This window comes from Tamandua tetradactyla, chromosome 2 (genome assembly GCF_023851605.1).
Source record: "Tamandua tetradactyla isolate mTamTet1 chromosome 2, mTamTet1.pri, whole genome shotgun sequence".
Taxonomy (NCBI): Eukaryota; Metazoa; Chordata; class Mammalia; order Pilosa; family Myrmecophagidae; genus Tamandua; species Tamandua tetradactyla.
The window spans coordinates 209,931,054-209,958,876 of NC_135328.1; the positions used below are offsets into that span (position 1 = coordinate 209,931,054).

Consider the following 27,823-nt stretch of genomic DNA (forward strand, 5'->3'; position numbering starts at 1 on the left):
ACCCTGAAACCTTGCTTGCAGTGCTGCTGGTCCTGGAGGAGGTGGCCAAAATAAATTGGGAACCACCTGTCTCTGTGCTTGAGCCCTGGGCCATGGCTAGAGTCAGTTTGGCACCTGTACCTCACTTTTTTCTTATTAAAAAATTTTGTTCAATTTTGAACTATGTCATTCATACAGAAATTTATGAAATAAAGGTTTCCTGCACTAGGCTTGCCTACCTGGAACATATAATTCCTAAGGTTCTTAAGTCAGATAAATCCTGAAACCCAGAGGGACCATCAATTAATTACATCCCTGTCCTTCAGTGTGGATACCCCTTCTCAACATGAAGAAGTCAGAAGAGGTATTCCCCAAAGATCCCTTTAGATTGGGAGAAGAATTAAAAGAGAAGGAGTGGTGTTCTAGTTTGCTAGCTGCCGGAATGCAACACACCAGAGACGGATTGGCTTTTAATAAAAGGGGATTTATTTTGTTGGTTCTTCAGAGGAAAGGCAGCTAACTTTCCACTGAGGTTCTTTCTTATGTGGAAGGCACAAGATGGTCTCTGCTGGTCTTCTCTCCAGGCCCCTGGGTTCCAACAACTTTCCCTGGGGTGACTTCTTTCTGCATCTCCAAAGGCCTGGGCTGAGCTGCAGGTGCTGAGATGAGGAATGCCGAGCTGCTAGCTGTGCTACATTGCTTCTCTCATTTAAGCACCAGCCAATTAAGTCAAACGCCACTCATTGCAGCAGACACACCTCCTAGCCGACTGCCGATGTAATTGGCAACAGATGAGGTTCACATACCGTTGGCTTATGTCCGCAGCAACAAGACTAGGTATGCTCACCTGGCCAAGTTGACAACTGAATCTAACTAACACAAGTGGTATAACAGACAAAATGGGATTTAACAAACAAGTATGGTTGCTGAATCACTATGTTAATATACTTTTAGCCCCCAGTATTTTGGAGCGGTTATAAGGAAAAATCTGAGATCATGGAATAGTGGGCCATGATAAGCTCTGGGATCTGTTCTATAAGTTACTTGTGGAACTGTGCTTTGAAAATTAGTGCTTTTTTCTTTCTTTGCTTTATATATATGTTATATTGATACAATAGAAAAAAAAATGTATAAAACCAACCAAAGAAAAAGTCTATGAAATGTACCCATGTTTAAATAATAAACCCAGGCATATCCCAGGAAAGAATTAGCACTCCCAGCTTGCCTTTACCCCAACCCCCAACATCCACCCTCCATCCAGAGAGAACCAGTATCCGAGATTTTTTTAACTGTTCCCTTTTATTTGTAGTTTTTCCATTCGTTTCACTTATCTATTGCTGCCAAACAGACCAACCCCAAATTGAACCATCAGTGATTTATTATTTCTCACAATGTGGGTTGATCAGGGAGTTCTTTTGCTCCAGCGATATTGGTTGAGGTCAGTCCTGGGCCAGCATTCAGCTGGTGTCAGGGCTGGAAGGTCCAAGAAGATGTCTCCCTCATGCGGGAGCCTTGGAGCTGTCAGCTGAGGTGCGTTTGCCTCTCTGTGTAGGTGTCTCATCCTCCAGAGCCTTTCCAAATGTCCTCTCTCTCCCACAGAGAGGGAGCGTGGCAGCTGTTTCCAAGAGAGCAAAGACAGAATCTTCCAGGCCTTTTAAAGGCTGGGCCTAGAACTGGTGCAGAATTGCTGCTGCATCCTATAGGTCAGAGTTGCACGGGCCCCTTCCAGACTCACTTGGAAAGTAGGAGGTATGGCAGGTGCTTAGGGGAAGGGAGGAGTTGTTGGTTGCTACTCCCGACACCACCTCCACTGTCCGCATAGTTAAATTATACCCGGGTGGACCCCTACTGCAGGTGTCCCCCCAGTGCAAACGAGATCCTTGGGAGGCTGTGAGGGCTGAGGGCCTAGCCAGGCCACTGGTCATCAGAAGAGCATCCCAGCTCTGACACCTGAGGTCCGGCCACTGATCAAGTATAAAGGCTGAGTGACCGGAGTCAAGGGCATAGTGCCCGCTTGCAGCTGGGTGTTCGTGTAGGAAAGTGAGGTCAGTCTCTGAGCAGCCAGAGGATCTTGGCAAGACATGTGCACCCTCTGGGCTTCATTTCCTATTCTGAAAGGAGGACTCTGGGCTCAGTGGACTCTGATCTTGTTCTGGATGCATTTTCTATAGTTCCATGTTTGGGGAGACAGCCTTGAAGCAAAATGAAGTAAAGGCTAAGGGATCCCCACACTTGTGCTTCCCCACACTCTGAGACATCATCACCTGCACCCAGGCAAGCCTCTCCCCGTCCCTGCTCTTGGGGGGCCAAGCATCCTGCGTGGTGGTCCAGCCAGCTTCACCCTCCTCCTTGTACTCGCCTCTGCACCTCTGCGCCGGGCCAGGGCCTCCCGGGGCTCCTGCTGCTGTGGAGTGGAGAAAAGAGGAAACAGGCTCTAAAGCACTGACCATCCTCGAGGCCTTCACATGGGTTTGGGGGCAGAACAGCGCCTGCTTCTAGCGCAGTACCCCTGAAGAAGGGTGGTGCTGCAGGCCCGCTCTGCACTGGCCACATTCCTTGGGCAGGAAGGGGCTGTTGGCGCCTTTGAGAGGCAGCCAGCTGGTGGAGGAGAGTGTGAAGGCGGCCTGCTGACTCGAAGCTCCTGCTGCTCCTTTGCCGGGAGGGTGGTACAGTGGCAAAATCCACAGCTACAGCCTGATGGTGGCAACATGGGCTCATTTTTGTGGGAAATGCCAGTTAGCATCAGACCCGCCCCCTGTGGGCCAATCCTGGGATTGTGTGTGTGAGTGTCGTTAAGCCGCTGCTTGTCTGTTGGTTGGAACAGGGCTGCTTTTTCTTTTTTCCCCTCCTTTAGGGTCTTTCCTCTTCATCCCACCCCTTACTCTCCCCTTCTTCACTTTTCTTTGATCTTCTCTCTCTTGTCTTTGATTTTGTTAGAATAGATGCTCCTTTATTTGTACTTCCTGTTGACACAGCCTCTGAGCATTACGGATGCCCCTGGTTTTCTCCTCCCGGCCCTGATGTGAGACGAGGAACCCAGCTCTGTTCACAGCCTTTTGGCATTGGGTGGAAACGTTGTTCCGGGGCACCCAGCTGCTCTCTTCGGTGGGTGTGGGTGTTGAAAGGCCTGGAGGTACTGTGGCACTATCCCCCCTACTCCAGGGCCTGGACTGACCTTCCCCCAAAGCCTCTGAAAGTGGCCCCCCTCCCCCATGGGTCCTGCCCCAGAAGGGGAAGGTGCAGTTTGCACAGGGCGGGTTTTGCTGCCTTTTCCCTGGAGGCTCTGGGGTATGTGGCAGGCTCCTAGCAGCTTTGCATCCCGGACAGAATGAGTGACCACCTGACCTTTAAGCCTTAGGCCCCATCCACCATGGTGGCCAGGAATCTCTTCACATGTTCATTTTCCCAGCAAGTCAGTTTTCCAGGTGAAAAGCTCTCTTCTCGGCAGGTTTCTGCCAAGTAGTTCATCTGGTGCTCCTCTGTACTTCTGGGGGCTCAGCTAGTACTCCCTGGGTTGTTTTGGGGCCTGGGAGATATCTCAGCTTAGTTTTCAGGTTGGCTCTTGGTGTGGGTAAGGGAGTTAGGCCCAGGGCAAAAAGGGAAGGGATTGGACCTGACTTGCACGTTCTGACCAGCTTCTTTTCCCCAGCCGTCCAGACTCAGGGCAGGCAGACTGAGGGGTTCCCTGGCATTCCCTCCCCTCTGTGCTTGCTCTGAGGATGGAGAGGCTGATGGTTGATCAAGACCCACCCCCACCCCCCACCTCTGTCCTCATTTCTCTGTCATAGCAGAGAGAAGGCAGCTCTGGGATTGATTTGGTTCCTTCCACTCCATGCCTGGTGATAACCCCCTTCAGGTCCAAGGTCCCAGATACCCCAAGTGCTGGACTGGACATCAGTTCTTTTCCAGGTTATCCATATATTTCTCTGTATTAGCTTTTGTCTGCTCTGAACCAGAGCAGCCCAAGATTCCCCTTACATTCTTTCAGGTCACAAATGGGAACTTGCTTTTTCCAGGACTTGAAGGTCCTAGAGAAAGACGTATTGATGAGATGTCTTGTGTCACTTGCAGCCTCCACCCCACATGGCGAGAACACAGGGCCAAGCTGCCTCGCCTGCCTCCCTCTTGACCTCAGGGCTGGCTTCTGACTCTTTCCCTGCCACAGTCATTTATAAATACAACCACCATGTCTGGGTGTGTGTTTGTGCAGGCCGGCCCAAAAGGGAGCCCTCGGATACGTGAAGGGTGGGAGGGGTCCTGGCTCCAGCAGCAGCACCTCTAACCCATGGCTCCAGCTGGTCAGCCAGGATACCAGGTTCCCCCATCCTGTTGGCTCTTTGCCCACCTACAACAGATACATGGCCCACTTCTGAAAATCCCACAGGGTGGGTGGGCTTTGCATCCTTCAGAACTGATCTGGGCTGGCTGAGCCCTGTGTGTGAGGTGGGGCAGTGCCCTTGCTGCGGCTTCTCACAGCCAGGTGCTCATACATGGTCCCTGAGGCCTCCAGAGCTATAGCCACAGTGACTCACCCTCAAGAGGCTGATGGAACCCAGGAGACAGCTGGAGTCCGTGGGGAGCCAGGGCCCCACATTGTCACCCTCAGCGCCCAGACCCAGGCCACAGAAGAGAGGTTCAAACTTGGTTCTGGAACAGCCAGAAGAGAAACCACTGCCTTCCATCAGATTAAGGGCTGGGGTGGGACAGCCTTGCCCTACTGGCTCTGTGTGACGTGGTCCCAGAGTGGGTCTTGATTGTTATCCTGAAAATTTCTGAAGTTGGCTCTTTCTAGAAAGTATGGCCAGCTTAGTTTCCCTAGAAAAGAACTGATCGGCTGACTCTGGGTGGTGCTGGGGGAGGGGAGAGCTGTTTTAGAGGCTTATTTAGTCACAGCTTGTGCAGTTCGTGGTTACTTGGCGCCAGGCCATGGAATTTTTCTGAGCGTTTTCACTTGGGAGTTGTGGGATTTGCAGGCATGAAGTGAGGCCCCTGACTGCGAGACCATGGCCAGGCCAGCAGCAGCTTGAGATCAGGGTCAAGGTCATTGTTTCTCCAGGGACAGTCAACAGGAAAAGGTGTCTGGAGGCAGTGGACTCCCCAGCTCTATGTGGGCCCGTAAACCAGAGAGAGACCCTGAGTCCCGCGGCTCTGTCCGTACCACAGAGGAGTGGCCCGAGCAACTCTCCACCTTGGCTGATTCCAAAACTCCACACAGCTAAAAGTCTGCTTTGTCTTCTTTCTATACACACATTTCACCTGCCCATGACAGAATGAGAAAATCAGGAACAAAAAAGAAAGTTTTTATAAAGCCAGATGTATCCAGTTGAAAGATCTGTTTATGTCTTGCATACTTTGAAAAATATATGTTAAACTGGCCATGCCTTTTCTTTCTTCAAATGATGGCAGTACTCAGTGTTTTGTTTCCCTTTGTTTTGACGTTTTAATGCCATTACCTGGCATGGCATAAAGGTGGCTTCAATGCTTTTTGCTTTTTGGAGATTTTCCTGGCAGTGAAACCCAGGAGGCGCCACTTACCGGTCTTGGCTTGCAGTGAACATCTGATGTAATCTGTGCCTCTTGTGTGTTTTAATTCTTCCCGACTCCTCTGCCTTTCTTTATCTGGGAAGTTTGGGATTGACAGTTGAGACCAATGGGCATCTCTTTTCCACGCTAACATGACGGCCCTTTGACTTCTGCAGCCATGGACTTTCCCCAGCACAGCCAGCATGTCTTGGAACGGCTGAACCAGCAGCGGCAGCTGGGGCTCTTATGCGACTGCACCTTCGTGGTGGACGGCGTGGACTTTAAGGCCCACAAAGCAGTGCTGGCTGCCTGCAGCGAGTACTTCAAGATGCTTTTTGTGGACCAAAAGGATGTGGTGCACCTGGACATCAGTAACGCGGCAGGTACCCCGTCGGGTCCAGGGCAGGGCTTGTGGGGGGCCAGGAGGCTGTGGCTGGATCTTGGTGCTGGGCAAGGCCTTCCTAACACAGCCCCTGCCCCCTGGAGAGCACCACCTTCAAGCTGTAGGATGTGCCAGGCCTCCACCCGGGCCTCAGGCCAAGCGGACATGGGTACTGAGTTGCTGCCATCTGCTGGGGGCCTCTTTTGGCTGAGGGTGGGGTGGCAAGGAGAGGGACAGCAGGGTGGGCTGGCAGTGAGCTCTAGCCCAGAGTGAACATGGGGCAAGCTCCATCAGGAGGGGCAGAGAATAGGTGGGCTCTGTGCACCCCAGCTCCTTGCCATGGATGAGTCTGGCCTGAACCCCGTACCCCAGTGCTAACCAGGAGTATGTGGTGCGATGGTGGTGTGGCCAGGCTGGGTGTGAGAGGGGACGGGCTGCATCAGGAAGGACTTGGGCTTGAGGGAGGAGCTGGCCTGGATTCAGTCTACCAACATAGGATGGCCGGACATGCTGTGAGGTCAGGGCAAGATGTCATTCCCCATTTCCCAGATGTGGAAACTGAAATGCTAGTGCCGACACTTGAGTTTAGCGCCCTTGGTTGGGAAGTGCGGTGGCTAGGTGGTGGACAGAGGGGTGCCATTCACTGCCCACTATCCTCTGTAGGCCAAGAGTCCCCAGGTGGCCAACTCTCCTCTGGCCTGGGAGATGGGGAGATAGGTGGCCTGCTACTTTGCTTTTCATAAAGCTCTGGATGCCGCTGCTGAGTGGAGTGGCTGGGTCCATGATGGCTGACTGTGTCCCTGGCAGGCCTGGGGCAGGTGCTGGAGTTTATGTACACGGCCAAGCTGAGCCTGAGCCCTGAGAACGTGGACGACGTGCTGGCTGTGGCCAGTTTCCTCCAGATGCAGGACATCATAACGGCCTGCCACGCCCTGAAGTCACTTGCTGAGCCAGGTGTCAGCCCGGGGGAAAATATGGTGGCCTCTGCCTCGGAAGGTAAGATGATTGGCAGGCCATTGTCAAGCAAGTGGCCAGAAACCCCAGCATTTGTTGGGGCTCTGTCTCTGCCTCTCTGTGACACCTCCCTGCATCTCTGTCTCCTCGCCTGGGTCTGCCACCACCATGGGGTACCAGAGAGGCTTAGCTGCAGTGAGTCTGGGAGAGGCCTCTCCAAGGGAGCCATTTTGCCTACACCTTTCCTGGTCCTTCACCAGCTTCCTTCGTGCTCCTCGGCCCTCCTTTCTGCTCACCTTACCTCCTCAAAAGGCCCTCCAATGCCCAGCCATGGATTAGATTCCTTTGTTGTATCTTCAAAGAACCATGCTCCTTTCTTCCCAAGCACTGATCTCTTACCAGTGACTTTGGTCCACATCGGAGGTCCTTCTCTCCAACCAAACTGTGCCCCATGAGACCAGGGCCCATGACTGCTGCTATCCCCATCGTATTCCCATTGCCCATTCAAGAGCCCTGTATGGAGTGAATAATTTGTTGAATGAACAAAACAGCAGACCACTTCTTAGATGTGTTCTCAGGGAGGATCCAGAAGAGTTGGCTAGCTCTGGGCTTGCTCCCCATCCCAGTGGTGGACACTCAGCGGGAAATGGAGGTCTGTCCTGTGTCATGTGCAGGAGGAGACAAAAGAGCCCGAGAGGAGCAGGCTACCTTGCGGAGTGAGCTGGACCAGGCAGGAAGCCATGCAACCCCAGGCCCAGGCAGAGAGCCCAAAGAGGAGCGAGGTGGCCAGGCCGAGAGTACGGCCCGTGGTGAGTTGGGACCCAGTGGCCTGCAGGTGCTTGTCGGCCAAGACACTGCCCCTCTCCTCCCAGCAGCCTGGGCCTGGCCTGGTGAGAGGCTTCCTCAGGGAGGTCCTGGGGGCAAGGAGGTCGGGTGGCATAAGTCAGCTGCACTTCTTGAACGTAGTACCTGGGAAGGACCTATCATTTGTTCTAGGGTATCTTTCCAACCAGAGCCAGGGACATAACCAACCTGAGTTTAGGGGTGCTGGGTCCTGGGTCCAGCCACCACCAGGGGCCTCTGAACAGAGAAGGTCCCAACCCAGCCTCCTGGGCTTCCCCTCCTGCCCCCAGGTGCCGAGCAGACGGAGAAGGCTGATGCCCCCCGGGAACCCTTGCCGGCGGAGCTCAAGCCAGACCCCACCAGCGGCTTGGCTGCCGCAGAAGCCGAAGCCACCTTATCGGAGAGATCAGAGCAAGGTAGGCCCTCCAGCTGGGCCAGCCTGGACTGGGCCCTCAGTGCGCAGCCACCCTCCCCTTACAGCCACCCTCCCCATTTGGACTTCTACTTCCTTCTCCAGCCAGGCCCACTCTCAGCTACCCACTCACTTTAGCTTTTGGACAGATGTCCTTTCCTATCCTTGAATTTGGAGATTGGTTTCTTGGCTGTTCCTCCTGGCCATGTTCCCCATTAGCGCAGACACTTCACCAGTGCAGGACCAGAGTTCTGCTTCTTCCCAGCCTGAGCACTGAGCACCCCCTCCAGTGCCTGCTGGCTCATGGCACCTCTGCTGCCATGCGGCCAGCCTGGGTTACCCCCACCCCAAATTGACTGCAGCCCCACACCTGCACTCCTCAAGCAGCAAATATCTGCTGACTCCCCTGGTACTTCCCCAGTGCTGAGGACCATTTCTTGGGCACTCCCATATGTTGCTAGAGTTCCTGCAGAGAAAGGGATGGGCATGGAGATGAGAAAGAGCAGGGCCCGACCTGGGGAGTTGCCCGTCCACTGCCCCTTCTCGCCTGCCTATGGCTCCTGCATGCCTCCCTTCTCTCTGCAGACATGGAGGTGGAGCTGGCAAGGAAAGGAGAAGAAGAGCAAGAGGAGGCTGGTGCCAGGCCTGCGGTGGTCAAGGAAGAGGGGCTTCCCCTGGAGAACGGAGAGGCCCCCGAGGAGAACGAGGAGTCCGCAGGCACAGACTCCGGACACGAGCTTGGCGTGGAGGCCCGAAATCTGCGCTCAGGCACCTATGGTGACCGCACCGAGTCCAAGGCCTACGGCTCTGTCACCCACAAGTGCGAGGTGCGAGGCCCCCAGGTGGAGCCAGCCCTCCCCCCCCAGCCTGAGTGCCTGGCCCCCAGCCCCAGCAGTCTCTCATGCCCCCTTCCCTGCCGCCCTCTGCAGGACTGCGGGAAGGAGTTCACGCACACAGGGAACTTTAAGCGGCACATCCGCATCCACACAGGGGAGAAGCCCTTCTCGTGCCGGGAGTGCAGCAAGGCCTTCTCTGACCCGGCTGCGTGCAAGGCCCACGAGAAGACACACAGGTAGGTTTGCCCCCACCACCGCTGGCGCTGAGACCCTGCCCCGCCCCCCTGTCCCAGCCCATTGGAACCCGTGCCCCCTTCTCTCCCGGCGCCCCTGGACCCCGCAGCCCGCTGAAGCCCTACGGCTGTGATGAATGTGGGAAGAGCTACCGGCTCATCAGCCTCCTGAACCTGCACAAGAAGCGGCACTCGGGCGAGGCACGCTACCGCTGTGACGACTGCGGCAAGCTCTTTACCACCTCTGGCAACCTCAAGCGCCACCAGCTGGTGCATAGCGGTGAGAAGCCGTACCAGTGCGACTACTGCGGCCGCTCCTTCTCAGACCCCACCTCCAAGATGCGCCACCTGGAGACGCATGACACCGACAAGGAGCACAAGTGCCCGCACTGCGACAAGAAGTTCAACCAGGTCGGTGGGCCCCGGCTGGGAGCGCTGGGGTCTCAAGTGCTGGTTTGTAGGCTGAGGAGAGGGAGAAGAGGCGGCCCTTGTCCTCCAGGAGCTTCCCGCCTAAGAGGGCCAGTGATACTCCAGGGGGGACAGATTGAGAGGGCAGCAGGTGCATGTGTCTGGGGAGGAGGAGGCGGTGGCCAAGGAGACGGGACCCCCACCAGGACGGGGCACTTGACTCCCCTACGGAGGGAACTGGGCAGGCGGGTGGAGGAGGGGCTGGGCTGGGGCAGAAAGAACTGGGGTGAGGCTTGAGACCTGGGACACTCTGGCCTTGCGGAGAGACGGGGCCCGGGGCCGAGTTCTCTGGGGTGGCCTTTGTGACCGCATGCCCGGCACAGGTGGGGAACCTGAAGGCCCACCTGAAGATCCACATCGCGGACGGGCCCCTCAAGTGCCGCGAGTGCGGGAAGCAGTTCACCACCTCAGGTAGGGCCCGGCCGCCCCGCACCCCAGCCCCTCCACCAGCCCCGCCTTGCGCCGTGCCCAGCCCTCCCTCCCTCCCTCTCACTGCAGGGAACCTCAAGCGGCACCTTCGCATCCACAGCGGGGAGAAGCCCTACGTGTGCGTCCACTGCCAGCGGCAGTTTGCTGACCCCGGTGCGCTGCAGCGGCATGTCCGCATCCACACGGGTGGGTCAGCAGGCCCTGCGGGGGCGGGGGCAGTGGACCCAAAGGAGGGGGAAGCTGAGGGAGAGGGGACGCTAATGTCTTCTCCTGGCCCTGTCCCCAGGCGAGAAGCCATGCCAGTGTGTGATGTGCGGCAAGGCCTTCACCCAGGCCAGCTCTCTCATCGCCCACGTGCGCCAGCACACTGGGGAGAAGCCCTACGTTTGCGAACGCTGCGGCAAGAGGTCCTGCCCCCGCCGCCCCACCCCGTCTGGGCACACTACACCTTGCAGGGGCCTAGGAAACAAACTCGGGGCCCATCTGGGGACAAGCAAACTGCTGCCCCAGCCCCAGGCTTAGGTCCCAGGGGTCCTCTCCAATCTAATGATGAGGCAGGAGGCCCCCGCCCAGCTCCCCAGTCCCAGGCTCGGGCTGTTCAATGCGCGCCCTTCCCTCTGCGGCCCTACAGATTCGTCCAGTCCAGCCAGTTGGCCAATCACATTCGCCACCATGACAACATCCGCCCACACAAGTGCAGTGTGTGCAGCAAGGCCTTCGTGAACGTGGGGGACCTGTCCAAGCACATCATCATCCACACTGGTGAGCAGGGGCCTGTCTCTCACATGGGGAGCGGGTGGGAAGTCAAGTTCCCCGTGGGTCCAGTCCTGGGTGCTGGCCTTGCTATAGGCAGTTCAGTTCTGATGAGGATGCCGACGAGGATGGATGGATGAAGCTCCGTTTTCTTGGCGCTTCCAGAAGGTGCAGGTGCCCCTGGAGGCTTCTGAGCACTTCTGCTGGAAAAGACAGGACTGCTGGAAAAGCTGGAGGCCCCTGAGGCCCTCCTACCCCCACCTCCAGCCATCCCTACCTCAAAAGGCAGGAGATAGCCATGCCTTTTCCCCCAGGAGAAAAGCCTTATCTTTGTGACAAGTGCGGGCGTGGCTTCAACCGGGTGGACAACCTGCGCTCCCACGTGAAAACCGTGCACCAGGGTAAGGCTGGCATCAAGATCCTGGAACCAGAGGAGGGCGGTGAGGTCAGCGTAGTCACGGTTGACGACATGGTCACTCTGGCCACCGAGGCACTGGCAGCCACAGCCGTCACTCAACTCACAGGTATGCACTGCATGTGTTGATGTGTGGTCCCAGGTAATTTTCCCCTGGGGTGGCAAAGATGGGGCAGGTACCTCCAGCCTTAGGCCCTGCTGATTCTGCCCACAGTGGTACCAGTGGGGACCCCAGTGACAGCTGATGAAACAGAAGCACTTAAAGCTGAGATCACAAAAGCTGTGAAGCAAGTACAGGAAGCAGGTAAGGAGCTGTCCAGCGTGTGAAGGCTGGTGGATCAGGGGCCCTTTCAATTCTGACCATACTGCCACCCCCTACAGACCCCAACACCCAGATTCTCTACGCCTGTGACTCCTGTGGGGACAAATTCCTGGATGCAAACAGCCTGGCCCAACACGTGCGGATCCACACAGCCCAAGCACTGGTCATGTTCCAGGCAGACCCGGACTTCTACCAGCAGTACGGGCCAGGCAGCACGTGGCCGGCTGGGCAGGTGCTGCAGGCCGGGGAGCTGATCTTCCGCCCTCGGGACGGGGCGGAGGGCCAGCCCACTCTGGCAGAGACCCCACCCACAGCTCCTGAATGTCCACCGACTGCTGAGTGAGCAGGCATCCCTTCTGACTGTTTATTTAAAGACGGATGGCACCCTGGAACTGAATGGGGTGGCCCCATCCCTAGAGAATAAATTTGATTATTTTCTAATGCTGCCTACAGCTCCCTATGGAGGGTGGGGGAAGCTGGCAGCTGTGGATGATGCCACAGAAAAGCTGTCCCAGCCAGCAAAGACCCACTTTTCGGGAAAGCCAGGTAGTTCCTTTTGCAGAATGAGGCAGCACATTAGGGAACAGCTCCACATGCCTTCACCCCTTTCAGCCTTCTCACCTGTTGAACTTGAGGACCTGACCAGCCCTCCCCATGGAGCACAACTGTGACCCTGCTTCCCCTTCACCCCGGGAATTGGAAAGCTGGAAGTGAGGCCGGCAGGCTTACCAGGACCCAGGCAACCCAGAGAGCTTGGCTACTAATGCCAGTCAGGGGGCCATTCAGCTAGAGCCACAAAGTGGGCAGAGAATAGGCCCAGCAGGCCACTGACTCAGTCCTGTTGGGCTTGGGGAAGCAGGAGGGCTTCTCTGCACTCAATTCACCAATAACCCTGACCTGAGGACTTAGGCCAAGCCAGTGCTGTCTGTCTTTCAGGAACATTACCTTGCCCTGAAATTAATGGAGCCTCTACCCCAGGTTGGGGGCTTAGAGGGCCAGGGGTGAGCAGCCAGGAGCTTGATAGGTGAGGAGAGGGAATGCGGCACTGCTTAAACTAGGACCAGCAAGCAGGGGCTAGTAGAACAACTCATTCTGGAATTCGTTTTGTCATCAGGGAGCCATCAGACACAGTCTGTGCACTCCTTTGCAGTTTGCCTCCCCGAGGCTGGAATACCTCACTCAGAGATGATACCATCTTCTTGCACCAAAAGTAGGTTCTATTTATAGGTGCTCCATCTGATACCACAAGAGAGGCCACAGACTCTCTAGTTCCCGTATTCTATGCTGCCTTGCCCCCCTCTCCCATCATCCCATGTGGATACAGGTGCAGGATTAACTGAGCCCCAGGGAGCACCACTTGGCCAGGCAATGACCAATATTTTTGCAGGACCAGCTTTGTACCATACTGGGAGAAGGAAAGAGGTCAAGAGACAAGAAACCAAAGGTCACCTAGGATGTTTTTTTGTGTGTGGGGGATGGTTTTATTCATTCAGAATTTGAAGTGCCTTTGACACTACCTCAGAACCAACCAGGATCTTGAAACGTCAATTACTTCTACCACAACATTGAAAAATGATGAAAATACTGCAACTGTGATAAAATTCTTTTGCACAAGATAAAATGATCCTTGGGGAGGATTTATGATTAAATGGCGGAAAGGAAGCAGGTTCCATAAACAGACTTAACGGAGAGACCGAAGGGCATCTCAGAAAGCAGAAGTGGGGTGAGGGCTAGCTATTCTCTCCCATCCAAATGACAATCACGTTCACACTTGACGTGTTTTATATTTTTTAATAAAGTTTGTAATCCAATGGACACACAAAACAAAACTGCGCTGAGAAAAACAGTCTCATAAATTAATAAGTGTTAGGAAGTTGGGGAAGAGGTCCAGGTAACAGGAGGAGAGGCTTAGCCAGTCTTTTTGTACAGGTGCTGTGTGACACTTCCACGTCACGGGGGCAGAGCCCGTGTTGTAACGAAGCGCACTTATACAAATGAGTGACGATACAAAGTCTGAGTATGAAAATAAGATTTTCTCTGAAAACACATTTTTGGCACAGATTAAAAAAAATGTATGTCGGGGGAATTTGATTTAAGTCAGTATTATATATATTTTTATATATTATATATTTATATATACACATCCCAAGTTCTGCATATCCACCAAGGAAAGGAAATTATCCTTCTGTTTGCTCTTTTTTGATTGTAAACTGTACATCCCATGTGAATCAGAGATGGTGGTGGCAAGAGAATTAAGAAAGATGACATCCAAATGAGCAGGGAGAAGGGAGGGGGTAGGGACAAAAAACCCAATGAAATGTTCCTCGACCCCAAGGTTTCAGCAGAAGTTCCAACTGAGCTCCACGATGTGTGTTCACAGACACCAAGACATCCAGAGTGTCACAGCCTGTCTTCACTGTGCAAAAGTCCTAGTCACTAATTTAGTGCAAAGGCAGTTCCATTTTCTTGTTTCTTAAAAATAAAAACAAACAAACAAAAATAATTCCACTGCCCTGTTCCTTTTCTCCAGAAAGGAGAGAGAAACCCAGCCCCAAGGTGTCTGCGAGTGAGTACACGGTTGGTGGTCTGTTCTTGGGTGAAAAGCATCATGTAAACATACAAGGTAGCAGCACCACTGCCCAGAGAAGGTCTGTCCAGCTGAAGCCGGGCGGGCAGAAGGGCAGGAGGCTGGCCGTCTGGCAGTGGAGTCTGTCCTCTTCGGCAGCTTCCTCCTCCACTTGGCTGGGTTGTCCTGTGTTGACTTTTTGCTGCAGAGCCTCAGGAAAATACACCAAGATGGTGACCACTCAGCAGCTCACACGGAGGCAATGACAATCATGAGGTGGGGAGAAATGTTGGAGATACTGGCAAGGAGGTCAGGAGCCAGGCGAGACAGGTGACTCTCAGAGAACTCGCAGGGTGGGAAGATCTGCAGCACATAGGCGGGCTGAAGAATGGGATAAGAGAGAAAAGTGGGACCCTCTCTCCTCATAGTTGCCTATCCCAGTACCATTCTACCTTTTCCCTGAAGAGGTCCAATGTAGAGAGCCAAGTTAAGCTCAGTTTCCCAACAGCTAACATTTCTATTGTTATGTCTACCAGAACAAATCTAGAAGGTGTCAGAAAACTATTAAAATGACCTCCCTGAGGATCTCTTTTGTAGCCTTAAACTAAAGAAAACTGTGTGCTGTTCTCAGCTGCTCCACTGACACTCTTGCATCCCCTCTGCTGTTCTATCTAAAAGGCCCTTGTGATACAACTCTGAGGAGTTTTTCTGGACTATGCTAGTTGGCACTGAAAATCCATGCAACCGGGTTAGTCAGACTGCCGTTGGATTCCTCACAAACCTGCCCTAGACTAGTTCCCTTCTCCCCCTGTGGCCGTGCAGGAAGCTGAGTGAACTGACCTGATTGGAGCCAGGGTTAGGAACATTGATGATCCCTGCTGCCTGCTTGGCCTGCAGGTAGGTGATGAAGGCGGCCTTGAGGGACTCGGTCTGGCTCACAACGTCCTCCTGGTCACGGCCACAAGGCAGAGCCAACAGCAGGCAGTAATCTGTCTCCACCTGGGGAAGAGAGGCTAGTTCGTCAGTGGTCTCTAGGAGCCTCCTCACCGAAACAGCAGCCTATGGAGTAAGGTCTGTCCAGCCTAGGGTACTGAACTCCTAAGTCTTCAAAAGCCCCACCTACTGCAATGACTCTAAATCCACCCTATCTGTGTTGAATGAGAAAAGCCTTGGGTCTAGAAACATTTCACACCCCTGCCTGAATGCAGACAGGATGTGCCCTTCATTATCCACTTCAAGAATAACATTACTATGTCCTGTGACAAGCCAAAATGAGGAGCAGGGTCATCTATGCCTCTCCTTTGGGGGGAAGGTGGGATCACAGTGGTACTGCCAAAACACTGCCCTCAGCAGTTGCTGACGAGAGGCCTAGGTCTTACCGTCATTCTTCGGGCAACCCCTTCTAGTTGTGAGGCCTCCAGTCGCATCCTCTGGGCGATCCTCAGGGGGGGGCCCCCTTCAGAAAGGGGGAGGGACCGATGGGCCAGGACATTGTTGCCAGAGACGAAGTGAAGCTGCACAGCAGCTGTGTCATTCTTGAGGGCCAGGAGACCCTGCCACACGATGGGATACTTCTGCACCGAGGGAAATAAACAGTAAGTGAACTCCAGGTTGGAAAGCTGAGCCATGGTGGGCAAGGCCCTCAGGCAGCAGCTCACTGGTCCAATCAACTAGGAGTCTGAGGACACTGAACACAGCACAAAGCTTGGGGGACAGGAAGGCAGATCCCTGCCTACACTTACCTTCAGAAGTTGAACCATATCCACAGGTCTCTGGGAAGTCAAGTGTGGAGAAGAATCTTGTTTGGGAGTAGGCTGAGCGTCACTGTGTGGCAGAGCCAGTCCTGGGGGGGTGCTGGGGCCTGAGGTTGTGGGGACAAACAATGGCTGCTTTGGGGCAGCCTGAGCAGGAAGAGGGGCCGGGAGGTCAGGTTTCATGGAGACAGATACTGGGGAAGGGTAGGAAGTCTGGCCTGTTTCCACCTGGGCTCTCTGAACCTGGGCGAGAGGCTCAGGTGGCCTGTTTGCAGGTACAGTTGTGAGGCGAGATTGTTCTACTCCTCCTGTCTGGGTCCCCTTCGCCTCTTGGGAGACCTGAGGCATTTTGCTGCTTGGTGGCTGGCTGGGCTGGCTGAGCTGGGAGAGTTGGCAGGGCTGCACAGGCTGGGTGGGTTGTGTGGACTGGGCAGGCTGGGCAGGTTGCGTAGACTGGGTAGGCTGAGTGGGCTGCACGGGCTCACCTTCAGGTGGAGGGCCCTGGGGCGGGGCAAGAAAAAAGTGAGTCAGAGTCTGCTGTTCACAATACCCTGCCCTCAACAAGTGACTGAAGGGGTCATCTTTCTGCCCACATCTGTGGGCAGGAACCATCCTGTGCTGGTTTGAAAGGATGTATGGACCCTAGAAAAGCCATGTTTTAATCAAAATCCTATTTTGTAAATAATCCCTATTCAATACTGTATGTTTGAAACTGTAATCAGATCATTCCCCTGGAAATGTGATTTAATCAAGAGTGGTTGTTACGCTGGATTAGGTGACGACATGTCTCTACCCAATTGGGTGGGTCTTGATAAGTTTCTGGAGTTCTATAAAAGAGGAAATATTTTGGAGAATGAAGACGATTCAGAGAGAGCAGAAAATGATGCAGCACCACGAAGCAGAGAGTCCATCAGTCAGCGCTTTGGAGACGAAGAAGGAAAATGCTTCCTGGGGAACTTCATGAAACAGGAAGCCAGGAGAAGCTAGAAGATGATGCTGTGTTCACAATGTGCCCTTCCAGATGAGAGCAGAACCTTGACCGTGTTCACCATGTGCTTTCCAGATAAGAGAGAAACTATATGTTCGCCCCGTGCCCTTCCACTTGAGAAACCCTGAACTTCATTGGCCTTCTTGAACCACGGTATCTCTCCCTGGATGCTTTTGATTGGACATTTCTATAGACCTGCTTTAATTGGGACATTTTCTTGGCCTTAGAATTGTAAACTAGCAACTTACTAAATTCCCCTTTTTTTAAAGCCATTCTGTTTCTGGTATACTGCATTCTGGTAGCTAGCAAACTAGAACAGATTTTGGTATTGGAGAGTGGGGTACTGCTGCTACGGTTTGCAAATACCAAACATGTTGGGATGGCTTTCTAAATGGATAAGGGGAAGAATATGGAAGAGGTGTGAGAACCTTGATAGAGAAGGCCTAGAATGCTTCGAAGAGACTGTTGGTAGAAATGTGGACTCTAAAGATACCTCTGATGAAGCCTTAGACAGAAATGAGACGTGTTACTGCAAACTGGAAGGAAGGCGATCCTTGTTTTAAAATGGCAGATAATCTGGCAAAATTGACTACTGACTTTGGCTGGAAGGCAGATTTTTAAAAGCGATCAACCTGGATATTCAGCAGAAGAGATCTCCAAATTAAATGTCGAAAGTGCAGCCTGGTTTCTCCTTGCAGCTTATAGTGAAATGCGACAGTAAAGACATAAGCTGAGAACTGAACTCTTGGGTACAAAGAAACTAGGAAGTGATATTCTAGAAAATTCTGGGCTTCCAGGAGGGGAGACCCCAGAGAACAGTGCCCCACATGAAGATCTGGCCAAATGTGGAACCTGTCAGCCATTTCAGAGAAAGCCAGGATTGGAAATGGAGTTATCCAGGAAGGATTTGAGGAAATTCCTTATGTCTTATGGGCATGATTCAAGGCTACTGCATAGAAAGCCAATGACAGTGCTGTGGGACCTGTATAAACAGAGCTGCTGCCAGTCTGGACTGGGGGGTTCAGAGAAAAGACACAATGGAGGAAAAATAACTTCAGCGGCAAAACCAGGGTCTGAAGTCAAGAAGCCTCAGGCCAGGAGAGTAGACACACTCAAGCACGTGTAGAGGGTGAGTTTGCCCCAAAGACAGAGGATGGGCCTTCCACCTCGTTGCAGTGGAAGAGTCATGCCACCTCAGGCCTTGGAGAGGGTGAAGCATATTCCTTGGGGTTTGGGGAGAGCCTGGCTGCCATCACATCGAGGAGTTGAGCGTGTGCCCCAAAGATGGCAGAGAGCCAGGGTGCAGCCCCAATGCTTGGAGAGGGTGGAGCTGAGAAAAAGGTGTCCTCCAAGGTTGTATTTGGGGAGTGGCAGACCTCTGCATAGGCACTTGGAAAGGGTGGGACTGCTGCTTTCAGAAGCCCCGATGATAAATGACTCAGACTTTGAAATCTAATGGACTTTGCCCTGCAGGTTTTCAAAACTGCTTGGGTCCTGTGACCCCTATGTCCTTCCTCCCTATGGAAATAGGTATATGTATTCTATGACTGTTCCTCCTTTGTATGTTGGCAGCAAATAACTTGTTTTGAGTTTTTATAGGTCCAGAGACAAAGGATAATTCTGCCTTAGAACAGACTATGCCTGTAACTAACTTTGAAAGGAATTTTTACGTTTCCAACTTTGTATTTCATGTGTATTCCTACTGAAATGGTTCAAGGATTTCTGATATCATTATGAAATTAATGTATTTTGTATATGGGGAAACATGTCTTTTTTAGGGTCCAGCGGGTGGAATGTGCTGGTTTGAAAGGATGTATGGACCCTAGAAAAGCCATGTGTTAATCAAAATCCCATTTTGTAAATAATCCCTATTCAATACTGTATGTTTGAAACAGCAGTCAGATCATCTCCCTGGAGATGTGATTTAATCAAGAGTGGTTGTTAAACTGGATTAGGTGACGACATGTCTCCATCCATTTGGGTGGGTCTTGATAAGTTTCTGGAGTTCTGTAAAAGAGGAAACATTTTGGAGAATAAGGGTGATTTGGAGAGAGCAGAGAATGCTGCAGCACCATGAAGGAGAGAGTCTATCAACCAGCGCTTTGGAGACAAAGAAGGAAAACGTCCTCCCGGGGAGCTTCATGAAACAAGAAGCCAGGAGAAGCAGCTAGCAGATGATGCTGTGTTCACCATGTGCCCTTCAAGATGAGAGAGGAACCCTGACCGTGTTCATCATGTGCCTTCCAAATAAGAAATTCTGACTGTGTTCACTATGTGCCCTTCCACTTGAGAGAGAAACCCTGAACTTCATCAGCCTTCTTGAACCAAGGTATCTCTCCCTGGATGCCTTTGATTGGACATTTCTATAGACTTGCTTTAATTGGGACATTTTCTTGGCCTTAGACCTGTAAACTAGCAACTTACTAAATTCCCCTTTTTAAAAGCCATTCTGTTTCTGGTATATTGCATTCTGGCAGCTAGCAAACTAGAACACACCCACTCCAATCGTTCCCATAAAGAGCTCCTGAACTCTGCAATGTGATCCAACGCTTTCAACCTGAAAATTTTAGGAAGGCCCTCTGTGCCCTGCTTTTATCTCATACAAACATACAAAAAAGATTAAAACATTTCAGGGACTATATGGCTTGTTCTCAAATACCCCCGACCACCATCTTGACTGAAGAATGATTTGCTCTGAGCCCTCTGAGCCCCTCAAGTGCTTGTGTAACAGATGGGAGGAGGAAATTTGACTTTCTCACCTGGGCAGGAATCTTGGTCCTGGAAGGAAGGCCAATTGAGGAAGCAGCAGGAAACTGAGTGTGTGTGAGCTGAGCCGGGGCATGGTAGGTGCGGATGTCACCGTACCTGTACTCCTGAAACAACTCCCCACTGGAATGCACAATCTGCACCCCATGAGTCACCACCACAGGTGGAGTCAGAGGCAGCCCTTGGAGCTGGCTGCTGGGGGTGACTGTGAGGATGCGGGCCTCGCTGTGTGGGGCAGCTGCTGCTTTGGTATCTACGGTCTTGGCAGGTTCTTTCCCTGACAGCTGAGGGGCCTTGCTTGCTGGTGGCACCTTTACCACTCCATCGGCTGCCCTGGGCTGCTCACTGACTGCCGTCACATGAGGGTGCACCATGATCCTCACGTCCCGGGGTACGGTGTACGGGTGTAGCCGGTACTCAGACTGCATGACCAGCACCTCAGACTGCACAGGAGCTGTGGCTCGACCAACAGGGAGGTGATAATGTACTTCATCCTCAGGAGAATGCTGGGAGGCCAGAGCAGGTACACCAGCTGTGGCAGGCTGGGGTGTACCTGCGCGCTTCTGGGCTCTGACCTCTATCTGCTGGGGCTGTAGGGGGGCCCGAGGAGAATGAAGTGTCTCTGGCCGGATGCTATAGGTGATGCTGGGCAGCGTGGGTGTGTTCATTCTCACCTCGCCCTGGGACAAGTGGCCAAGGGACACAGTCTGGGTTATGCTGTGGGGTGGCATGATGACAGACTGCTCTGGGTGTATGCTTGAGATGAACTGAGGCACGGGAATGCCTGCAGCCAGCATGACTGTGGCATTAGTGGAGAGAGCTGTGGATGCAGTGCTGCTGGGGTGACAAGCCCTCGGGAATGGGGATGGAGTAGGCCCACTCGGTCGAGGAGAATGTGTCTCTGGCTTTGTGACTGCCAAATGGGAGACAGTTCGATCTGTTGAGGTACTGGGCCCTGAATTTACATGGTTCACTTCTGCAGGCAGTTTGCTGGGCAGAGCAGGAGGGTGATGAGGAGTGAGGGCTGACCCCAGGTTGGCAGGCTGAAGGACCTTTGTCTCAATTTTGAGGGTAACAGGGTCAGCAAGCTTTTTATTAGTGGTGACTATGCTTGGGGTGAGGACCAGCTGGTTATGAACCAGCACTGGGGGTGTGTTTATGCCTTGGGTGAGAACCTTCACTGTGCCACCCTGAGTGACAGGGGTGGACACTGAGAGGTGAATAGGCTCAGGCTTCTCCAAGGATGGGCGATCAGCTTTAACAGATGAAATCACAGGAGATGCGTTGTATGTTTGGGCAGTTAGTACCAGAGTAGAATGCGTGGCTACGTTCGCATAGCCTGAAGGGGCTTGAGGGCCTTTGGGCGGAGGTTGAGAAGGTGTGACAGAGTCAGGTTTGACCTGGGATTTGGACACTGACTGTTGAAACTCAATGTCCATAGCACTGGCTGGAGGAATCTGACTAATTTTGGCGCTAATGCGCTGTGGGCCTTCAGTCTTCTGCCCTGAATAGCTCAGAAGCACAACCCCTTCAGACGTGTTCACACGCAGTCCAGCCCCAGAACCCGTGTCTGCAGGACGATCATCAATCACAGACATAGATCCTGGGTGGAACCGACTGTTTTCGTTAGTATTTGATCTCTGCTTGCCTTTGGCCAATGGGGCAATCACTGCCCCTGCCCCTGTTGTGGCAGTCACGCCACCTGATGCAGCAGTAACTACACCTGCTGGGACTGTCACTGCACCTGTGGCAGTGTTGACAGTGCCTGCAGCAGCATTGACGGTGCCCGTAGCGGTGTTCACTGTACCTGTGGTGGCATTCACTGTGCCCACAGCGGCATTCACCGGAGTGGTGAGCACATTCACCGGCCCCGTGAGCACATTTACTGGCCCCTTTAGGACATTGACGGGACCGGCAGGAGTGTTCACCAGACCTTTCAGAGTAGTCACTGAGCCCTTCACGGGACCCTTCAGGGCACTCACTGGGCCGGCCAGGGCATTAACTGGAACCAGTGAGACATTCACCAGGCCAGTTAGGGCACTCACCAGGCCAGTCAAGGTCTGAGGAGCTGGTTTTGCCAGAGTTATCTTTTGCGAATTTTCCAAATCAATGCTGACAGGCATCCGGCTAATAACAGAAGTAATTTTGGGAGCAATAACGGGAGCCACCTTTTCTTTGTCAGTGGCCACTGGAATTTCTGAAGTCTGTGTGTCGGAGGGGTTTGTAACTGGAGCTGCTTGTTTTTCTTCCAGAAGAGGCTTTTTAGATTCAACTGGAGGGGGTGGTTCCTCGTGTATAGAAGGGGCGGCACTGACAGGTTCTGCAATGGCAGTTGTGACACTTGTTGAAGTGATGCCTGTAGCAGACACATACTTGGGGTCCATAAGAATCTTCCTCAGTGTACTGGAGCTGGTGTCAATGTCAGAGGCTTTTGTGTCTGGGGGAAGAGCTGGAGATGGGGTAGACTGAGCCCGTGGCTCCTCCTGCCTTGTTATCCATTCTGTCACTTTAGTAGGACTCTGATGTGGGATCCCCCCAGAGGCAACAGGGTTTGGGAGTTTTGCTGCAGTTATAGAAGGAACTGTGGGTGTGGGTATGCTTGAATCACTGGGTGGGGTTACTGGATCACTTTCAATAATTGAATGTACCTTGAATCTGGCTTGATGGTCATCATCTACTGGAACTGGTTGTGAAGAAGGGGGAAGGTCTGGAAGGTCTGGAAGCACTGACACTTTGGTTGGAGTCTTTTCTTCAACACTGCTTTCTTGGGACAAATTCTCCCCAGAGGGAGTCTTGCTTGGGTCAGAAGCACAGGACTCAGGAGGAGTGGAGTGGGGCTCTTCATTTTGCTTTTCTTCCTGTGGAGTTTCTGCGGGTTGTTCTGCTGTCCTCTCATTTGTAGCAGGACTCTTACTTTGAGCTCGGTCAGATTCAGAGATATGAGACTCTGCAGCACCCCCTGTTTTCTTGTTTGTATTCCGTTTGCGGCGTGACCGAGTTGTTTTCTGGCGTCCCTTGTCTTTCCGAACACCTTCTGCCTCTTTTGATCCTTTGGCTTCTTGCACTGAGTGGGAGGATTCACTGCCATTCCCTCTGACTTCCTTGGGGTCTGCTGGGCTTGCCAGTGGGCCAGAGGTACTGACTGATGGCCCAGAGGATTCTGCAGCTGCCTCAGTCTCCAAGATGCCAGACACGGCCTCATCAGTCTCAGGCTCCATTCCTTCCTCAGGAGGCTGCAACACTTGAGAATGGGTCTCTAGATCTGTCTGAGATTCTTCTGGGTAAGTTGGAGGTGCTGTAAAGTTTTCTGGCTCTGCAGAAATATCATTAATGATGGAGCCAATGGCTGCGGCAAGTTCTGTTTCACTTGCCTGATGTGCAGGTTTCTCCCTGTCCTCTGTGGAGAGGCCCTCTGGTGTCTCTGTGGCTGCGGCCTTGTAAGTTGAGGCTGAGGTTTCAGTGAGCTTTGCAATGTTCTCCACAGCCTGTTCCAGCTCCATCTGCTTGGCTAACTGAGTTGCTTCTGGGGATGGCTTAGAGCCCGATACATCTTCCTTCTCTGGTTCCTTGACTGGATCAACAGTGTCAACTGTATTACTTTTTACCTGGGATGATAAATGACTCTCCTTTGGGGAACTCTCACTTTTCTCGGGGGAGACTGCTACAACCCCAGCTTCCTTCTCCACGGCCGACCCCGGAGCTCCCACAGCCACACTGACAATAGCATCCACAGTTTTCAGATTTGTGGACTTGTCCACTGCTGACCTAGAATTCCGAGATCTTCCTCTCTTTGATTTGGAGTTTTTTTCAGGGGCTATTTTTTTCTCCACCACTTCCACAGGTGGGGTTTCAAGTGGATTTTTGTCCATGCTGAGTTCTTTTCTGTCACGTTTCTGTTCACTTCCTGCTTCTTCTTTATCAGGTCTGGATTTTGTGTTACCCTCTTTCAAGTTTATCTGGGGACTCGTCTCAGTGGTAGCCTCAGGACGTTCAGCTACAGCATCAACTTTTGGTTCATTTCTTCCCTTTTTCCCTTGTGGGCCACTAGCAGCTGCTGACTTTTGAGATCGAGGGGATCTCCATCCCTCAGCTGCCTTGAGTGTTTCAACTGGTTCTTTTGTCTCAGTCTCATCATCATCTTCAGCTCGACGTCGTGTTTTTGGAGGCCTTCCCCTCCTAGGGGTAGTAGGAACTGCTGCAGCTTCCTGAAGCTCTCGTTCCAATCTCTTCCTGGTCAGTCTTGGCTGTTCTATGGGCTCTTTTACTGGAGAGCGGTTTTCATGGTCACTCATGGTTGCATAAACACTCCTTACGTTTCGGCGCCTTGTTCGGCTGAGGGGCAAACTTGGTTCAGGGTGTTCAGGATCCCCAGTAGAGATTTTAGAAGCAGTCCTTGTAATTTTCTCTGCTTCTATCTTCAATTCTAAAAGTTTCTGTGCTTCTCCCCGAGGAGAATTAGACCGCTTTAGTTTTTCCCGGTCTATTCTCTCACTCTTCCTTGTAACAGGCTTCTCCACAATACTTGCTGTAGCTGCCTGAACTGGGGTCTTGGAACGTTTACTTTTGTTTGGTTTTCTTTCTTTTACAGAAACTGGAGGATCAGCATCTACGTCTTCAGAAGCTTGAGGTTGAACCTCAGGAACTACTTCAGCTTTCTGACTTGTATTAGGCTCAACATTAATGGCTGAGTCTGGCTTTTCTGCTTTTGGCTCATTAGCTTCCTCAGATTTCTGAATTGGTTTTGAAGGTGGTAGGGTACTGTCAGGTTCTGGATCTGTATTCATCTCTACTTGAGAAAATGAGGCCCCGGGAGTTGGAGGCTTGGCATCCAGAGAAGGCAGGGGGTCAATGGATGAACTTTCTTCAACAACTAAAGGAACTGCAACAGCATTTTTATTAGTGTCTACTCCTAGAGGCAAGTCTACTTGTTCAGGTTGTTCTACAGGGACAGAAGCCAGTTCAGATACAGGTTTTGCTTCTTCTGAGACCAATGCAGGCTCCACAGTCTTCTCTTCTGTTACTGGAGGTACCTCTACTGTTTTTTCAGTAGTCAAAGTCTTCTCTAGTGATGATGGTGTTGATTCTGAAGTTACAATTGCGACACTAGGGAGCTCAACTGAAGAAGTTCTCAATTCTGACTCTTTATTTTCAGCAGCAGACTCTAGGGTCTTGGGTTGATTCTCTGTATCTTCCTGTTTCTCAACCTCTTTGGGTTTTTGGTCTTTTTCTTTTTCTTTCTGCTGCATTCGTGTTAGCTCTATAAATCTGCTATGGAATAGAACTACTGGCTCTTGAACTGAATCAGCTGTGTTGTTCACTCCATCAGATGTCTGCCTTCCGTATAACCTACCAGAAATGAAGTCAGATTCTTCATCTTTTCTCTCCAGATGTTGCAGTCGCTTGGAATCTTGTTCAAAGATTGAGCTGTGTAAAAAACGAGAGGCAAATAATTCTTGCCTTTCCTGCTCTTCTTCTTTATGATCATCTTTTTTATCATCCATTTTTCCTTCTGAATCAGTCCTAATTTTCTTCTTTTTCAAGTACCAGGATGGAATAGGTCGTGGAGCAGAATCAACCTTTTCTTTATCTTTGTTGTTACGAAAATTAGCAAATCGGGAGTCCCAATCGAGAAAAGACCAATTTTCTTCTCGAGATGAAGAAAGGGATTTAGCTCTTTCAAGCAAAGCCTTAGTGTCTGGTGTGATTGTCTTATCCAACGCAAAAGAATAAAATTTGTTCCTTTCTAAAGAACTAGAGAGTCTTTCATCTCGCTCACGTAATTTGTCTTCTCGGTCCCTCAATAAAAAAGATAATCGGGAACTTTCATACAATACAGAGGCTCTGGGTGAATGGGATTTGTGTTCACCATCTTCATCAGAATCAGAAGGCACCTCACCAGGTTCCAAGTCTCGTACAGACCTCTTCCGAAGGCTGTCTCTCTTAATTATGCTGTTTGGGAAACTCACATCAAATCTGCTGGCATCCTGTTTCATTTGAGGGTCCCAACGATTTAGTTCATCTTCAGAATTCAAGACAGAGAGCTTTATTTTGGCCATGTCTGCCATCTGTTCTCTCCTGCTAGAATCATAAGGATTAAATTTTAAGGACTCTTCCCTGACTGTTATATTAGAATACGGGAGACCTTTTTCATCTACTTTAGGAGACCCTTTTACTGACATTAGCTTAGGGGAGCCAATGGGATCATCGTCTTCATGGAAGGAACTGTGTCTGATGCTGGGAGAACAACCAGTCCTTTCGGAATCTTCACTGATTTGACGTGAACTTCTATAATTCCTCTCTCTCTTGGTGCTGATATCAAAATCAAGGTGATCCATCCTTTTCTTTTTGCTGGGAGGAGAGTCATCAGTGACATCTTGAGGGGGTTTACCCACCTCGTGAACAAGGCTACGCCTTTCATATTCATCTACATCTTTCTTAGGACTGCCAAACTTCTCAGATTTGGCTACTTCCATCTCCATCTGCTGTTTTCTACGACTCTGCTCCATTTGTTTTCGGTAACTCTGCGTGTGATCAATATCAATGCCAATTTTTTCTTCAGTATTTATTGAATGTGGTTTCTCTTGGCCTGATTTATGTTCAGGTGTTTCATCACGAAGGTTGCAATAGTTTTTCCTAACATCCTCTCTCTCTGGAACTTGATCATCTAGTAGCTGCAGTTGTTTCTGCTGTGGTTTTGAGGGAGTAGGCTTTTTTGATTGTATTTCTTGATTTTCCACAGGTTCACCCACTGTTTCTCCCAGCCTTGCTTGCAGTTCTGTGTTCGGCCTTAAGCCAGCCCCAAGAGAAATACTGGCAAGCTCCTGACAGTCTTTGGAGCTGGGAAGTGTAGGATTAAGTCTATCCAGTTTGATTTTTTTAGATTCTCTTTTAAGAACTTCTTTCCTCACAGGTTTTCTTTCGGACTCTCCCTCCCTTGGCAGAATGGCTTCTCTAGATGAGTCAGGCTGCTTTTTTAGAACTACCCGAGCATCCTCCATCTCTGGACTACTTTTCTTGACTTCTGATTTTTGCCTTTCTGTTTTCAAATTTGAATCTGCAAACCGCCTTTTCCTAGCTTCCAGCTTCTCTAGATCCACAGTGCTTATCACATCAGTAGTCTGCTCTGGTTTTAGGTGCTTCCTGGGCTTAAGCCTGCTTTCCTTATCTACTACTTCAATGTGACTTGAAAGCCCCTTTTCCTTTGGCACTTTTGTTCTAATAGATTCCAGTTTAGAGAGGTCAGACTTTGTAGGCTCTATTTGAGAGACCTGAAGTTTCTGATCTACAGCAGAAGATTTTACAGTATCATTATCAAGCTTCACTTTCGGCTTTTCCAGAGCAGTATGGTCAATCACCTTACCCTCTTTTTCTTTCACTCGAGTCAAAACCACACAAGGCATGAGATCTAGGCGGTTTTTTGCTAGTCCCTCTTTGTCAGCTTTCTCTCTGCTCAGTTTATTAGAACTCCTTGATTTTTCAGGGCTCGGTTCTCTCTCATTTTCTTGATCTGTTTCTGAAGACTGAGAACTAGGAGAAAGAACTTTTCCTTTTCGTTTCTGCTTGTCAGTTTTGTCCTTTTCCACTTTTTCTTTCCTTATTAAGCGTCTCTCTCTCTCTCCTCTCTCAGGATCAAAAGTTCGCTCTTTATCTGGTTTTTCATTTTTTGTATAGCGCTCCAAACGAGATTTGTCAAGCTTATCATACCTTGGTGGGGAAAGTGAGCTACAACTTCCACTCCGGTCTGAGGACCGGCTGTAAATCCTCCTCTCGGAATCACTTGGTAATCTCTCTGACTGTGAGGGAGATGCTCCAGGACTCTGTGGACGCCGCAAGTGAACTGGACTCTGACTTCGCTCAATTGGCCTCCTTTCATGATCTCTGTCCCGGTCAGACTCAAATCTTTCTCGTTCTCTTTCTCGTTCTCTTTGCCTGTAACTGTATTCCCGAATATCTTGTTCATAAGGATCATTCCTGTAATCTCTGTATTCCCGAGGATCATCATAATATCGTGATTCATAGTAGTCTCCTTGGTAAGTTTCCCATTCTGAATAAAATTCTCTCCCTCGAGCTGGATAGTCCCGTCTGGAATCCTCCGGATATGTGCCTGGAGTACGAACATTCTCATAATATGTACGATCTTGGTTATAGTCATAGGATGCCCTTCGTTCCTCTCTGCCAAAAAAATAAGAAATGAGTATTA

General features: G+C 51.4%; 2 protein-coding genes and 1 long non-coding RNA gene across 6 annotated transcripts in view; 1 reads left to right on the top strand and 2 right to left on the bottom strand.

Annotated features, from left to right (window-relative positions):
* Positions 1-11,990, top strand: part of ZBTB17 (zinc finger and BTB domain containing 17) — a 34,794-nt gene extending 22,804 nt beyond the window's left edge. For both annotated transcript variants that reach the window (XM_077151173.1, XM_077151174.1), the window contains 14 exons: positions 5,679-5,885; positions 6,692-6,880; positions 7,513-7,647; positions 7,972-8,097; positions 8,679-8,920; positions 9,023-9,165; positions 9,273-9,573; positions 9,954-10,041; positions 10,129-10,245; positions 10,346-10,466; positions 10,691-10,821; positions 11,127-11,336; positions 11,442-11,531; positions 11,609-11,990. In XM_077151173.1, coding sequence (XP_077007288.1) covers positions 5,681-5,885; positions 6,692-6,880; positions 7,513-7,647; positions 7,972-8,097; positions 8,679-8,920; positions 9,023-9,165; positions 9,273-9,573; positions 9,954-10,041; positions 10,129-10,245; positions 10,346-10,466; positions 10,691-10,821; positions 11,127-11,336; positions 11,442-11,531; positions 11,609-11,892 — 2,382 coding nt within the window. In that variant the 5' untranslated portion in view covers positions 5,679-5,680 and the 3' untranslated portion in view covers positions 11,893-11,990. The remainder of the gene's footprint in view (positions 1-5,678; positions 5,886-6,691; positions 6,881-7,512; positions 7,648-7,971; positions 8,098-8,678; positions 8,921-9,022; positions 9,166-9,272; positions 9,574-9,953; positions 10,042-10,128; positions 10,246-10,345; positions 10,467-10,690; positions 10,822-11,126; positions 11,337-11,441; positions 11,532-11,608) is intronic.
* On the bottom strand, positions 10,345-11,456 carry LOC143674866 (uncharacterized). The gene is made up of 3 exons (XR_013171247.1): positions 11,335-11,456; positions 11,090-11,233; positions 10,345-11,012 (listed from the first exon to the last, which is right to left on the bottom strand). It is a non-coding gene; the product is annotated as an uncharacterized LOC143674866 (long non-coding RNA).
* Positions 11,991-14,169: 2,179 nt separating the features above from the next.
* SPEN (spen family transcriptional repressor) overlaps positions 14,170-27,823 on the bottom strand; it is a 107,756-nt gene continuing 94,102 nt past the window's right edge. For all 3 annotated transcript variants that reach the window (XM_077151170.1, XM_077151169.1, XM_077151172.1), the window contains exons 11-15: positions 19,617-27,795; positions 15,858-16,370; positions 15,495-15,689; positions 14,956-15,114; positions 14,170-14,496 (exon numbers count right to left, since the gene is read on the bottom strand). In XM_077151170.1, the coding sequence (XP_077007285.1) occupies positions 14,365-14,496; positions 14,956-15,114; positions 15,495-15,689; positions 15,858-16,370; positions 19,617-27,795 (9,178 nt within the window). In that variant the 3' untranslated portion in view covers positions 14,170-14,364. The remainder of the gene's footprint in view (positions 14,497-14,955; positions 15,115-15,494; positions 15,690-15,857; positions 16,371-19,616; positions 27,796-27,823) is intronic.